Source organism: Genypterus blacodes, unplaced genomic scaffold (assembly GCF_046128005.1).
Source record: "Genypterus blacodes isolate CSIRO-AG114 ecotype Tasmania unplaced genomic scaffold, CSIRO-AGI_Gbla_v1 ptg000029l_1, whole genome shotgun sequence".
NCBI classification, from domain to species: Eukaryota; Metazoa; Chordata; class Actinopteri; order Ophidiiformes; family Ophidiidae; genus Genypterus; species Genypterus blacodes.
In genome coordinates, this window is record NW_027466842.1 from 308,915 (window position 1) to 324,989 (window position 16,075).

At 43.3% G+C, this 16,075-nt stretch overlaps 2 protein-coding genes across 5 annotated transcripts in view; both read right to left on the reverse strand.

Moving 5' to 3' along the window:
- pde4ca (phosphodiesterase 4C, cAMP-specific a) overlaps nt 1-6,880 on the reverse strand; it is a 42,196-nt gene extending 35,316 nt beyond the window's left edge. The window contains exons 1-2 of one of the 4 annotated variants that reach the window (XM_076145038.1): nt 6,200-6,880; nt 4,159-4,391 (exon numbers count right to left, since the gene is read on the reverse strand). In XM_076145038.1, the coding sequence (XP_076001153.1) occupies nt 4,159-4,391; nt 6,200-6,241 (275 nt within the window). In that variant the 5' untranslated portion in view covers nt 6,242-6,880. Of the gene's footprint in view, nt 1-850; nt 1,638-4,158; nt 4,392-5,301; nt 5,745-6,199 lie in introns of those variants that run through there. The other 3 variants (XM_076145033.1, XM_076145035.1, XM_076145034.1) reach the window with 3 other exon arrangements.
- Nucleotides 6,881-7,069: 189 nt separating this feature from the next.
- ifi30a (IFI30 lysosomal thiol reductase a) lies at nt 7,070-9,925 on the reverse strand. Its single transcript, XM_076145039.1, has 7 exons — nt 9,712-9,925; nt 8,721-8,909; nt 8,428-8,502; nt 8,185-8,274; nt 7,942-8,094; nt 7,348-7,416; nt 7,070-7,218 (listed from the first exon to the last, which is right to left on the reverse strand). Exons 1-7 carry the CDS (start codon nt 9,838-9,840, stop codon nt 7,147-7,149), a joined length of 777 nt encoding a protein of 258 aa, XP_076001154.1. The 5' UTR covers nt 9,841-9,925; the 3' UTR covers nt 7,070-7,146.
- Between the last annotated feature and the right edge of the window lie 6,150 nt (nt 9,926-16,075).

The window sequence follows — 16,075 nt, forward strand, 5'->3', positions numbered from 1 at the left end:
AGGTCAAGTGTTGTTACGTCAACCACAAAAAGCTCTCGCCTGGACGATGTTAACCGAGTAAATGTTTGATTTGCATGGGGAATCGTGGGTAACACCTGATACAATAAGGGGCTCGTAAAACTAAAGCTATCAACAGGTACCGCAGTGGGTTTGGCAAACGTGTACAAACAGGATGGAGCTCTGGGCAGTAAAATGGAGGAAAAACGTGAGCTTAAATGAGACAAGGCTGAGGGTGAACTCGCCCCCGAAACAGAGCCGGAGCTGAAGAAGGCCCGACGACAAACGACTGTGATGCAACACGAGCGGGCGTTTCTGTCATATTACAGAGGAGGGACGGAACAGGCTGGTGTCAGTGAGCTGCGTGTGTGTTTGCAGAGATGATGCAGCTCGGCTGCAAAACAAACGGGCAGGGGAAAAAAAAGAAGGGTTTGGAAAAACACTCGCACCTGTAGGAAATTAAGCCCTAAAAGCGAGCGAGCGCATAATGATCTCCTATTTGGTTCCTCTTGATGATAAAACCAGGGCTCGTAAATTATTTTGAGTCAATACGCAAATACAATAAAAATTCTTTCCGAGCGAGCAAAATCCCAACAGTTATGGACTTTAACATGCAAACCCCCCCGTGAGCTAACAAGGAGATGGAACAACACCTTTGCTCCGTGTGAGACTCCCAAGGCAGGGTTTAAGAGAGACGACAGCTGGACAGAGAATAGCAACACGCTCACAGTATAGGAGGAACTCTAACATGATCACACTTCATTTGATCATCTGCTGGTGAGACAGAATCACCCTCCTGCACATCTACACAGAGTTCCCTTTTGTTTACTGAGTGGACTTTGGGGGACTCTACCTGGGCGTGTGGGCCAGAGTGAAGCGGCGCCTCTGGAGGTTAATGCTGCGGTTCATCAGCAGCTTCCTGAAGAGCAGTGGGGAGTTTCGTGGGGAGCCGCGTGGAGAATCCTTGGGCGAGACCCTGGGGGATCCACCCGGAGATCTGTGCTTCAGCTGGATAATGGGCAGCCTGGTTATTCTTCGATCCTCTGGCCGCTCCTCCATCTCAGGCTGCTCTTCCTCAGAGCTCTGGGAGCACAGGTCAGTCATGGCGAACGGAGGATATGCTCACGCTCAGGGTTAGTAAAGTCTCCCTGCTTGCTCTGTCCTCACCTGCTTCGGCTTGGCGAAACGTCTCTGATCTGTTCCTCTTTTGACTCTAACAGTGATGGAGATCAAGCAGACAGTGTCCAGACGAATCTAGTGCCTTTGATCCATTTTGTTGCCTCCTCACCAGAAAGAAGAGCAGATCCTGGGCCTGCTCATGACCCCTCAGAAAGTCTCTGAGAGAAGTGTCTGTAAAACCTGCAGACACTCTATCTAACCTCTTATCTTGATTTGGAAACAGAACCAGCTCTTTTCTGCTCGTCCTTCCCTAAACACCATGCTGACTGTCAGGCGAAAGACTCCGCCGTTAGTGCTAATGTGCTTCTCCCTCCCTCTCTCTACAGCTTTGTTTACATAACTCCTAGGCCTTCCCTCTCTCCAGCTAAATATGGACGTCTGATTTACAGCGAGGAGAAGCATGACAGATCACCTCCTTCTCCTTCCTTCTCCCTCTCTCTAGCCCTCTGACGACCCCCCCCCCCTTCCCTTCCTTACTCCTCGTGTTACCCGGGATATTCTTCATCAACTTTAAACTGAGCTCCGTGCTTACTTCCTCAAAGCTCCTCCACGGTGTAAACACTCTTACTCTCACTTTGCGTCCTCGAGATTTTCCACTCTCTTCTTCCCCGAGGTGCCTTTTTACTGTGAAGCTGCGTATTTCCCCAGATGGCTCTTCTTCTTCTTTCTTTTTTTTCTTGCCTTTCACATGCTCCCAACGCACCAGGAAGAGTCACATGAAGGGCCACGGACTATAAAAAGCAGAGGTAGATAAAAGCTATAGAGCGCATGGGTTGGTGTCACGATGCTCTCGATCTGTGACCTGAGGTTACATCATCCAAACCCACCCCTGCTTATTTCTCTGATTTAAGAATTCAGGGCAAAACATTGAGTGCTGTTTAGAGTTTCATAAGCCACCGAGCTGGAACATCTGACCCAGGTCTGAACCTATGACCAACAGCTGGTATGGTGAGCAGGGGAAAGTATGTTTATGGATAAAGAGATAGCTACTGTTTGGATCCTGGAATAGTAATTGCAGACAGAAAGGTTATTCTATTGGTAGTAGAAGGCAAACAGTGTGAATGTCTGACAGCGCATTCACCCCATTGACATCACCCCCACCTCCGTTCTCATCAACATTGTCGATGACGCACAGCATTGAATGTGGAGTGACACTGTTGACAAACAGGTTTAGGTCTCCATGCTCTCTGTCTAGGCCTTCTTCTCGCCAGACCGCAACGGAAACTTCTCCTGTATATCAGCAAATCTTACATGTTTGCTACAGAAGTGGGGAATCTGATGCATGTGTCAGATGATCAGATCTCGGGGAGAAGTGTTGCAGTGATGGCTCGGCGTGACAAACCTCCAGGATGCTTCTGCCTCTGGTGTTTTCGGTGAGCAGAGACAAGGCTGTGTCCCTTTTGAATGGCTCATAAGAACATCTGCTCTTTCCTAAGTTCATGGCAGTGAAACGTAATCAGAGGACCTGTACCTGAAGGACCTGGACCTCACTGATGTCTAACCATATGGCCATGACCTTCCATGATGCACTGTCTCAGATTTTGGGACCCCAGCTCATCTAACGCCTCCTGAAGGCCTCAGTCAGCCATTTTCTCCTCGATTCTCCATCGAACAGGTAGATGCAGGTAAGATGTAACCTGGAGGAGCTTTCTTTGTTGGTCATGCGGGGTAAATTCTGGATGGGGACCTGAGCAGGAAGCAGCTCCATCGTAATTATGCCTCTGGATCAAATCAGATGTATCCAAGGGAGGCTGCTGGTGAAAGCAACATCCTCTCTGCTGATCCCTGCCTGCTTTGATTGTTGGTGTTTGTCTGTGTCAGCCACATACTTTACACATTAAAGTCCCACATGGGGAAATTAGGTTTGTAGCCACAGTAATCCTTGCAACCCATGACACATGGGTTTGTAAACGGGCATCAGGAGATAGTTAGGAATAAGGATGCAGGATGGGCTTTGTCAAACTTCCTGTGCCCTTATGAGGCTTAGTGAAACCACGACACATGGATCAGATGTGGCGTTGATTGATTCAAAGTGACGCCAACGTTCAGTATGTAACTTCCTAAAACACGTTTAGTCGTAGATTAAACTGAAATCCAGATTATATCCTGATAAAATTTCTGCGAAAAATGTCTCCGAGGCCTCCAACTAATGGAATCTGTTTTGGGAAAAGCATTTGAGGTCAAGGTTCTTGGTTCTTGGGTGGGTCAGTCAGTTATAGAGGTAGTTGTTTACTGATTCAACCCTTCCTGCATCAATTGTCATGATTACTGTTCAGGCAGTATTAGGTTTGTCTGGTACTTTCAGTGGGTGTAACAACTGAATGATCCTTATGTGAGCTTAGTTGTTCTGCCTAGTTGGCAACAGAATTTGTTGTTTTCAGCCCCACACTGTTGTGTTTATGTTAAATGCCTTGGAAACCATCCACTGCCTGTGTGAAGTCTGTTGTGTAATTGTTTTGGTCCGGTCCTTAAGTCTAAACTTTATAATATTCTGTGATAAAGTACAAAGTCATCTCACTAGTTATTCTGTAATATCAACAAACCTGCAGACCAAAAGCTTGTAATCAAATGCATGATGTTGCTATAATCAGTTGAGTTTTATTAGACTAGTCTCTATCATTTGTCACCCTGATGGATCTGAAACAGCCACTGGCTTCACATGCTGCTGCATAAACAATGTCTCTGGCTCCGCACCAAAACTGCACTACCACCTTGTAAACAGGCGAGCACATGGCCCTCTCCACAGAGCAGGAACACAATCAAAGGCATTTTAATCTTCATCACCATCAATATCCGCTTGTTTTTAAGCTGCAAGACATCCCAACGCGCCCACCACAGGGAAAGGTTTGCATCTTATCAGACATAGTATTCAATGTAGGGGAGGTAAATATAGATAGTAGTAGTAGTGGTACTAAATTAGAACGACTTGTATCCAATGTATTTGCAGAAAGACACGAGAAACACACAAAATCTGTGACTCACAATACTTTGGAGATGCAGCTGGTGAGAGACCCCAGGCTCCTGGAGGCCGTGATGGCGGGGGATGAGGAGGCGACAATCAGGGACTCCTCCTCTGGTGTGTCTGGCGTGGGGCTTCTGCAGGACAGCCTGGGCAGCAGCAGGGTGCCAGAGAAGAGCCTCTTCACCACACATCTGATCACCGACTCAGGCAGAGGATCTTTGCAAGGGTCCTGCTCCGAAGAGTCCCACTGTCTCTGGATGGCAGAGGAGACACGTTCATTACTTATTACATGATATAAGAGGACCTAAAGGAGAACTCAGCGGTGAGGCTATGAGATGAAACACAAGGCGTTTGATTATATTGTTAGATCACATGTCAAATATAAAGAAAAAGTGGAATGAGGACAAATAATCTGCACACATTTCCTTTAGATAGTCTCCTGTCTACTGATCATAAGATGAATCTTAATTCAACCGAGGTGCACTGTCACTCAGGGTGTTTACATTTATGTTAAAGCTTTGATTACACTCTGACTCGCCTTATACATACAACACGTCACGTACTGTATATTCAGGGAACAGCAGAATCCTGTAAACTCTGTCCGTGTACTGTACCTACTGTACATCTGAGTTACACTTCTCCTTCATCTCAAAACAGACAATTCATCCTTGTATAGCAGGCGCGTAAATGTAGTGAGTGTTCTACGCTCAGTGTTTCATGTTTAACCCCAACATGAACTCTAAAATTTACAGTTGGGACAAAGTTGTGTTCATTCCACTTATCTGTAGGTATTTTCCCTCCGGAACAGGGATTCAAACCAATGTCTCTCCTTTTCTTTAGATTACAATTCTCTGTTAAGTAAAATTAGGGTGAGTTTTCATGCTACAACATACATTTTAATCTCTTCATTTCCATTTTACAGCATTACGCTCGTGTCATTGACATTTGCTCGATTGTTAGAAAGCCATTCAGTGTACAGACCCGGATAGAAAGGTCTGAAACATTACAGCCCCTCAATTGAGACGGAGCAGCAGACCAAATGTGTTCAAAAGCACATCGCAAATTACTCAAATGCTATAAATTGATCAACAATCTCTTAGAACAGAAGTGTTGAAGACTGTGTGGAGTGGAATCCCCCCTTCGTCCTTCCTCCTCATTCCTACCTGCTGCATCCCCTTCGCGCCTCTACAGCTTCAACCAAACAACCGCCAAAGAACACGAGACTTGATTTCCCCTTGTGGTAGATGATGGTACAGTATTTTTCAGTCTAAACGATTTTTCCCCAAATCAGACTCTTGATATTTTTCACAGAGCACTAAATGTATGGATTCATATCAGGATTAGATGACAAATTGTGTTTTTTAAGTTAGATTCTGTGGCTTTGACCCTCATGTCGTCCATGAGAGGAAAAACAACACACTGAGATCTACAGTAAAGGTAAGCTGCCTCACAAGGCTGTTCCTGTGGCATACCCTGAAGACGTGACCATTATTTTTAGAGGATTAATCAGATTTCAGGTCCTGAGACACACACACACACAAACATACACCATCACCTTTAAGACAACAGCTGATTCTCTCAGAGGGAGAACATTTATGCTTCAGCTCTGAGGGGATCAGTGTTGAGGAGAAACAGATAAGAGTCCTTGTTCTCTCCTGAATCTCGTGAGCTTCTCCCTCCAGCTGCTTAGGGAATTCACCTTTCAATAAACAGGCAACACACTCTTTTATTGTGACCCACTGAGACAGCACGACCACAACATAATGCTGCTTTTGTTTGAAGTTTGCTATACAACTTTCCCTATCATTTACTGCACTTACGTTTGATTACATGCACGGTGTGAGAACATGGATCTGAATGCCAAAGATACACGGCTTATTCTTAGACACAAGGCTACACTGTCGATAATGACAAAACAAAACCACATTAGAAAAATCACAAGCTCATCTGAAATCCTGTCTCCAGTTTTGGTTTGTTTCAAATTCTAAAACAGGCCTGAGAGCAGCAACTACATTTCTACTTCTATATTCAGGTTCTCAAAGGTCCATTATTTGTCCTTACCTCTGTGAAGTCAAAAAACTTCGAGGAGCGACTTCTCTTCATAGTTGTAGTGTTTTAAAGCTTCAGTATTATGAGGCAACGGAGGGAAATGCCACGGAGAAAGATACAGCAAGCCTGTTTAAGATCAGATAGGAAATACTGTGGCCTCAGTGGCCGACAGTGAAAGAAGCATTACCTCGCCTCGTCACAACTCTCAAACATTACAGGTGTTGCATGAAACAGCTCTAGCTTCCAGGAACATACTTGGGGGTCATGCTGGCCCTTTGTTTCATTTCTAAGCTGATGACAGACCAGTAGTGATTAATTCTAAGAAAAATATTGTGTTGACTGGAGGGAGCTGGAGGTGAGATGGAGGAGTTTCCTGGATGACAGACAATCATTCATGTGTGTCTATCAGGCTGTGGAATCAGTGGAGTGTAAGCATCCAGGCCGTCTGGTTTGGCCCGACTCTGGCTTTGATCAAGCTGCTGATCAGCTTTGTCGGCAACTTTAACGTGACCCCATGTTTGTACAGTAACAACCTGTAGCAGGGTAAGGGTGAGACGAAGAGCAGAAAAATGTTCTGTCGAAAGGGAACAACACGTGCAACTTGTTCTTGGCATCTCTCCGGCTCTGTACTGCCTCTGAGTCTAAGGATGAGTTGTGGAAGGGCGCCACCTTGAGGATGATGAGGACAGTGTTTTTCCTTGGCAGTGTGTGCAGGACGCTGAGCAACGCAAACACAAGCATCCTGCCATGCAAAGCACACGTGTGGTTTAATGGGTTAAGAAGCCAATACTTAAATAATGACACATTTTAGAATATGAATTGCTTTATATCATGTGGCAATCAGTTCCCTTTGTATAAACACTTAAAAAAAAATAGAACAAATGTTTGAGGTGCCCAGTTGTCAGTGTGTACTGGTCACACCTGGAGCAGGAGAGCATTGAGCCGTGTGCAGAGGCCCATCAGTCATTCTGGCAGTAGCTTCTGAAGTGACGCTTTCCTTCACCTGTCCCACAGGCTTCAGGCTTGGTGCCCTGGAAAAGGGAGGGGGTCAAAGGTTAAGCACAGGCAAATAAAAGTGACTGCTGCCGCTATGACAGTACAACCACTTTACAACGCAGCACACGGAGATTGACAGAGAAGGCATTTATTACCAACTGTACCTTGTACATGTTGCAGACCAGAGTGAAGAGAGAAGTCATGACCTGCTGCTGGAGCTCCTCTGTGTGCTCCTGTTAGAAAGAAAAAAATGTAAGCAAAGGATGTAAACGCTTCATGAGCCGTTAGTAAGTTCGACAGCATTAGCAACTTTCTACACAGGACAACATGAATCCATTGATGTGCTGTAAATCTACTTTCTCTTTTGCACACCATTTGATAGGAGCGTCTGTTCCAAAAAGAGGAAGTCTGAGGTTGCTGGGCTGAATACATCATAGAGCCGATGCTTTTTAACCACGTTTTCACTTCCAGATTTGAGCTTCGGGCAGATCAAGTGTCAAACACAACTCGATCGTAATCATCACGGCAAATAAATCACAAATTTAAAAAGGGCAGAATGGAGGAACTGTGGAGAAAGGGCTTCAAGATGGAAGATGTAGTTTAACTGTATCTTGGAGCCGTTTCTCCACACACCATACATTGATAATGCAAATGTTTTGTTCATTCGTACCAAGATTGCAATTTATTTTTATCTCCTAGATGACTTTTGTAGGCTTTCAAAAAGAGACAGAAGTCAGTGTGTTGCTGAGCTCTCTTACCCCATTAATGGTGACCCAAGGCACGTAGTTGTTTGGCGGCTTCAGGGCTTCGGTCTGCAATGCGTTCTGATGCATCAGCTGATTGCCCACGTCTCCCTTCACACAGCTCAGGATGCTGTCCCACTTCAACTCAGGGCTATAGAGCTGCAAACACTAGAAACAGAGGATCAAGGTAAAACACAAAACCACAACAACCGTCGTACCACAGCAGGCACACACATGCTCACACCCAGAGGTTCTTACAGCCGGTGCAGAACCAACGACATCAGTGGAGGATTCCATACAGTAGATGATCTGGAGGGCAGTGCTGCTGGTCATGTTAATGATACAGGTCTGGGAGAAACAGAACACATTTCCTCAAGTTATTAGCATGCAGATTCCATTCTTAACATAGATAAACTTGTGAAATGTTTACTGAAATGGTAGATTAAAGTTCTGAGTGGCATTATAAGTAGTAGGAGTTGTTGTGTGCATTTATAACTGTACCTCAATCATGTTGCCTAGACACTCAGGTTCTCCATGCTGGCAGGTGAAAACGTACTTCTTTTCTTTAAAGGTTTCCTGGAGGAGTAAAGGCACAGGTTCTATGATATATTCAAGATGTTAATTTGCTGAAGTGCAGCGTTTCAGGATTTAAATGTCGCAGTCATAATAAAGACATTACACGTTCTTACAGGTAAAGTTGCAGGGAAATCCACTCTTTGAAAATGGTATGCACCAATCCTTGCATTTAAGCATTACATTGGAATATTATCCTGAGAAAATGCCGTCATACTCACACGCGCATTTCCATAGGGCACCAGAGTGACAGTCAGGATTTCTTGGAGCAGGTTCCAGGTGGGGAAGATGACCTCGGTGAATAAGGCTCTACAGCCAGGACACAAACTCTCATAGTAGAGCGCCAGGTGGACTGCATCTGCTGTGTGACGAGCTTTGGTGAAGTTTGCTTCAAGGCACTGCTTCAGAACCTACAGGAGGGTGGAGGTCAGAGGTTAGCCTGGTCTTTTTCTGCGTGGCCTGATGGTGACGCCTCTCGGTGCCTATTGTTTGTGCAGAGACCAAAGTGGTGCAGGTGACACCAATCAGCTCTGAGCCAACTGATTAGACTCACATAAGGTAATAAAAATGCAACAATGCAAATATTTCAGCTTGCCAAAACAATTTTTAAGACTGACTGCATTCCATTTAGATGTGACAAGGACTTCAACTCAGGGCTCAGATTACCAGAATACAACTGCTCACTTCCTGTTTTGACTCATTTCATTTCTGTTATATATTGTAACTTTAATATTTTGTCCTACTTGAAAAATAAACCCCACATTGAACCAATATATGTATAAATAAAAAAGTAAGCAAACATATTCAATGCTAAAACTTTAAAGCGAATGGAGAGAGAATAGATGGAGAGCAGCTAAAGGCCTCTGTGTACAGGAGTGAGGATGTCTAAACAGCGTCCTCTGCAGGCGCCATGTCGCGTTTAAGGTGGCTCGGAAAAATGGTTTAGTCTCACGAAACAACTTCACAAATTCGTTCATTCCTACTTTTAAGTGTCAATTTTCGAGTTTAAGACTGACGAAGACCAGCTTTAATTATTTATCAGGCAAATGGCGCAACTACATCTCATTCTATAACAAACTATAACGCGCTTTTTACTGGTTGTCCAAACTCCACACTTGGATTTTTGAGTCAAGGGATACCAAGACCAACGACTATTAGCGAACAACAAAGACTCAAAGTGTGTGTGTAAGAGTGTGTGTGCCATCATCTTACTCCACACTGAATGGCTGAATCCATAGACGAACACCACTGTGATGGAGAAGAGGAGCACGAAGAGGACAGAACGCTGCCACAGCTCAAGCAAAGCACAGCCAGCAGCAGAGTCACAGTCATCATCTCCATCTTCACCACCTGAAAAGACGAGAGGAAACCAAAGTAAACTAACTAACTATTGTAGCTGCACGGCCGCTTTTAACCTTCCCAGAACTTCCGCTTGACGGCGTCTTATTTTCTGATTGGCTGTAGCTCAAACGATCGACGCAGCGTCATCTGTATCCAGGACAGTGAGTTCAGAGTTCAGACGCTTTATGGAGAAGTTTTAATGAAGATGTTTTTCCGTGGAAATTAAAGACAATGACGTGACCTGTATACGCACAATGGAGCTAGATCCGTTTGCGAGTTACTTCATCTTTACTAACAGCGGTTAACAAAACAGTTGGTGGTTCGAGCGCCCAGAGGGACGAAGTTGACGTTGGCTGTAGTTTGTGCTGGGAATGATCCTCATTAAACTTATTTGAATTTACAAATGACTTACTATAATCGCATCATGCCAACTTATTGTATCACATGACAATAAGATACAATATACATCTTTTTAATAACATACTATCTAATATTTAGCTATTGACATTGTCATATTATTACGATTATATCAAAATAAAGACAGTACCTTATCATGATAACTACAGGACCAGAAATGGCCTTCCACACAAGATGCTAAGATGTCAGCTCAGCCTATGAGGTGAGTGAGCTGTATTGAGCCTCAGCTGTAACTGTTACTCGGTCACATTATGGAGTTTATAAAAGGTCTGGTTAATGCTTAATGGTTCTTTATTGAGAAATGTCTCAGAGAAACAGGGATGAGGAAAGAAACTTTGCCCAGTTTGTTGCCATTCTTGTGATATGTTCCCAAGTTTAAAGGTGTTGCTCAATCATGGTCATGAGAAACACACCATCATTTACCCTGGAAAATGTAATGTTTATATGGTGATACTCACATGATCTCCAAGTGACACTCCCAATCCGGAAAAGGGCACAACAACTCTGGATGAGTCACCCTGGTTTTCTGCATGTCTGCTGCAATCATTCCGGGCTTAGATCACAACAGACACAATGAACACTAACTCAATCTCTACTGTTTTAGCTCTGATATGGAATAAATACTGCATCTACACTGTTATTCAGCTCTGGTCAGGATACATGGATTATGCTTGATAATGAGATGGGCCCACAAGGCATCGAGACAAAACCCAACAAAAGTAATTTTTACATATCTTTTATTGTCTCTTAAAATCATTGCATCAACCTAAAGAAAGAACCGTACAGATGAAAGTGTACCTGTCTGAGGACAAACACAACTGAAGCAAGCTGTACACGAGAACAAAAGAAAGAAACATCACATCTGAATTAAGACAGACCAAAGCAGGGAGGACAACACAAGGGGAGAGAAGAATAACCATTTTTCGTGCATAGGGATTGGGCACACAACAACCAACTACTGGCTGAGCCGACAGTGCTCCCTCTGAGTTCAATTGCACTTTGGTGTAGAGTAGTTTCATCTGGCTGCCCTATTTGTTTCTGCTCAGCAAGTCACACCATCACACTGAGTCACATTTGTTGCTGTTGCTGAGTCAGTGGTACACGAAGCAACTTAGCGGGCAACACGGCAGGGCGACGTTATGATTGATTATTTGACCATTATGTGATCATTTTCAATAATCAGGCCTCGATCTTGATGAATACTTGCACTGGGAACATTTTTCAGTGTGTTTCTACTGTACAACTACACAGGCTTGGACAGAAAAAACACACATCATGACTTTTGAGACAAGTCTACTTGATTTGTAGTGTATTGTTCCAGAAAGCAAATCTGCAATTTCTATCCCAAAAGTATTGATCGACTTTCTTTCTACTTTCTACTACAATGAGAGAAAACCAGGGAACAAATTCCCCTTAATTTTCAAAAGATTAAATCTGGGGAAAATGTACAAAAAATTTGTTTGGCAGAATTGTCCTCATTTTTAACAAGACAAATCTTCCAGATTTTATCCACTGCATGTTCTTTTTAAACTCAATTGAAACTGATTGGAGGGGTTGAGAGGGTTCTGCCCTGGTCGTTGCTACATGTACCACAAATCCATCTCCAAAGTGCAGAATTGGATGTTGAATATGAGCTACTGTACACCAGTGACAAACACTACAATATTCACATCAAATCAAAAAAATAAAATGGAAAGAAATGGCAACCTTTCAGTTCAAAGTCCAGACTGATTTTGAGTAGATTCAGACAGAAAGAGGGAAATGAAAGTGCATTTCTGTTAGTCAACCTATCTGAAGGGAAGCACACAAACTGAGGCGACTCGGGATGAATTTTGGTCTGAGAAATTAACTGATGGATCGATTTTGTTTTTTTTCGCCTTTTCATTTGCTGCGTAGTGCAAAATCTTCGACAGTTTGCCCTGAATTTCCAACGTTATATAGTTGACGTAACCCAAAGTGGTGTGCTTTCTACTGTTATTCACAATATATAGGGACAATCCCCAATAAACTCTGAACCGAGTCCTTACCTGAGAGACACCTGGCCTAGTCATCCTGAAATCTACCATAGAGGAAAATGGCAAAAGAGGCAACGGTGTCTCGAGTTAGGATTCAGTCCTGCATATACAAGGCTCAGTGTAGGTGAAGTAGTCAGTAGGCAAAGAATAACAGAGGCTGATCAATGCCCTAAATCTATAGAAAAGAGACGTGTGTAGACTAGTGTGTGTAGATCTATGGACAAAATTAGTTTTGAAACTGAGGGAGCACTGTTCAGACAAGCAAAAAAACAAAAACAACAACAACCAAAACAAACCAAACAAAACAGGAACGAATCAAAAATGGAAAGAGAGAACAAGCAGTCAAAACATCTTCAAGTTTAAAAACGACAGAGGAAATAAAGAAACAAAAATCGTTCTGTCGCAGCCGCTTTGAGGGGCGGACAGATCGATTCTCAAACGCATATTTGCTATTTGGTTAATTACATATTGTAAACATTTGTATTTTTTCTGTATGGAGGAACAATTCAAGCTAGCTTATTTTTTCTTTATAGGCTCTGTAAGGTTATCATTAACAGATATAAACAAACAAAAATAAAACAACGATAAAAACAACAACACTTGGACAGATAAATCTATCGGCTTTTTTAAAAAGCCCCCAAAAAAAAAAAAAAAAATAGACTCAGGCACCATAAATGAACACTTTCTAATGCCATCATAGTTTTGTGTACAAAGATTTGCGCGTTCAAAAAGGAGTGATGGTGATTGTGTACCGTTCTCGTGTTGTGTAAAGGCCTAACCAAGAGCCTCTACTAGCCTAGTCGTCGGCTAACACAACAGTCGGAGAGGTCGACCAAATCAGAGCCAGAGGGAAGGCGGTTCACACTGTGTGCACGGCGTCGGCGGCCATTTTGCACGTGTATCGTTTTTGTAGTGTGACGTGAACGCTGCCTCTACTCGCAAAAACCAGCAATGACACGACGGATTCTCAAAAAGCCATGACTCTCTCTAATATTTCTTAATAAATGCGAAGCAGCCGGGACTCCGTTTTTTTTTGTTTTTTAACATATAGACTCAGCTCTGTAAATATTAACACATATACACAGTTGGGCTCGCTTCATCCTCGGTAATCATGCGTTATAGCTTGCGATCGACTGTAACGGCTAAGTTTCCGATGTTGCCGATCGCGATGAAGTTCGCTGCAGCCGTTGAGTAAAAAACAACACTTGCGTCTCAATAACAGCGTGCCCTGTGGGGTACAGAGCCGCTTTGCAAGTCCAAAGATCGCGTTCACGTCAAAGCTGCTTTCTGATTGGTTTCAAGCACAATCCAAATCAGAATTACATCATCCAAAAATATAGATATCTACGTATATATATATCTCAAAATATTTATTCTCTAGTACACCTCTCATTCTTCAAACCTTTCATAGATACCAAATATACGTGTTCTTTGTAATCGTGTGAAAGATGTGCTTTGTGTGTGTGTGAGGCCGTTTCAAGAAATATAATTTACAGTGTACCAAAGCTGATGAAAAAATATTTCCGTCCTTGAACGATCGTATAGAAAAATCTTTCTCGAGTAGCTCAGACACCGATGCATATCTGATACACGAGCCAGATGAGACACCGACGTCCAAAGCGCGACAAAGTCTTTGCGTCATCTTGCCCATAACCTGCCTGCATCATTGGGTAACCTGGTTTACTTGCTACTAAAGCTGCTTTGTTTCTAGCCATTATATAAATCTGTGAGTAACGTCTATGGCAGGCGAACGAGTGATTTAAAACTACGCTGAAAAAAATGTGCGTCTTTAACAAGTGATTTGTATTTTTCCTTAAAGCGACGGTATAATTCGGATTTCTTGAACAAATTCGCCAGCGTCTTCTTAAAAAAAAAAATCAAATCTGTCGCGCCTTCGCAACAGGTTTGACGGAAACGAAGCGACTTGTTCATCAAACGTCTCAGAATGAAAAGTTGCATAAGGAGCCCGCGGCTCGCTTGAAAGTTGGTTTGGAAAGGAATCACAGGAATTACAGTAAAACTAAATTCTATCGTGAAAAAAACACAAACTGCAATCGTTCCGCCAACGTTTGGTCAAAAGCATCAGAATCACATGTTGACCGCACAAACAAACGCGTCTACTGTACACTGTAATATGGTTACTGCGCTATCATCAAGACAAATGTTAATCGCTCCTGATATACTGTATGGAAAACACTTTTAAACTACCGACTAATAAAGAAACACTATCAACAACTGAGCTTCACTGCTGCCAGGGTCTGTTGGGAGTTAGACAGAAAAAAGTGCAGTCATAAAAATGTTGGTCCGACGGACTGGAGAACAAACGAGTCAGCGGTTGGCGCTTCGCTCAATCAAATGACGAGCTCACGAGGAACTGACTTGTAAATACAAAAACACTGAGAGAAATGCTGCATGCTTTAACTTGAGAGCTTATTGAATGAGCTTAGGCTTCCAACGAACGGGGCCGGTGTGACGTTCACATTGCTATCTGAATTCAAAGATATACCGCATGTATCCAAAAGAAGAAAACACACTGATCGATAAAACATTGCAAGAGAGAGAGAAAGAGGAAGAGAGAGAGAGCGCACCAAGCTACTGTACAGCCCTCACAGTAAAAAAGAAGGAATATGTAACAACTATAGATGTAACAAAGAGGCACAACTACAATCGGTCAAACTCGTATCTACAACATGCACGGGCTTCTCTTACACACAAACACACACACACACAAGGACCACTACCGCTCGTTTGCCTCTTAAAGAGAACCCGGCAAACGTGTGAACCGCGGGGCGCAGCACGTGGTGGCGGTGGCACCATCTTGTGGAGCGACGCTTTCGACAACGAGAAGCTCATCACAATGACAAAAGGCACTTCTAATCTTCCTCGCGAAAGTCCGTTTCATTTTTTTTTCTTTGTCCTCTCATCAGAAGCACAGCTGTCACCTGGAGTTTCATTCTTGGGGTTTGTCTTCCTGCCAAGAACTGTGCAAAGGTACAGTACAGTATGACTGATCAGTCCTGACTTGAGATCAAAACGTTCGGGGGTTTCATTTGAAAATGTAACGCGGGCTTTGAAGGGTTTGTTGGAAGCACAGAGCTTCAGATGATCCATTAGTTTGGCTTTAAAGCAGCAGTTGGAAACTTAAGCTAGCTCCACATTCCAGGCTGAAGTGGCCCAAATCTGAGTTTTGGAGCCTTCATGTGACAGATTGTGTGTTCAAACCAAACCTGATCTTCTTTTCAATAAGACTCCTGATTCATATCCGATGTTGGTTGTGAGATTCCTCAACATATCTTACATCTCACTGCCTCCCAGCCCAGTGGTAAACATGGAGGACAGATACAACAGTGACAGAGTCCGTGGAGAGACTTGGACTTTGTACCTTTTTAAAAAACATATTAATGTATTCAACTAAACCAGAGGGAATACAGTTTCCAAAGAGATGGTGTGAGTTCTTTGTTGTTGGATCAGACTCTTTGTTGTATGGGCTCATGCATGGTTGTAGGTCTGTTCTCACACCAGCACTAGATGCAGGTCACTGGGACAAGATCAGTGGATTCTAACCGGCCGTTCAGAATTGATCGTTGAGTGCCTGGAATGTGAACGTAGCTTGGGTGCAGATGGTGGAATCAGGGGAATAAACTGGATGAACCCTTGTGGTGATTGGTGGTATTTGAGAGCTTGAAGCATAGGAGGTCCAATCAATGTGATTTCTTTCCACAAACTAGAATTTTAAAGAGGGATTCGGAAAATGTTCGTCTTTAAAAAGTTACCAACAAGCTTTAACTGATATTGGACATTGG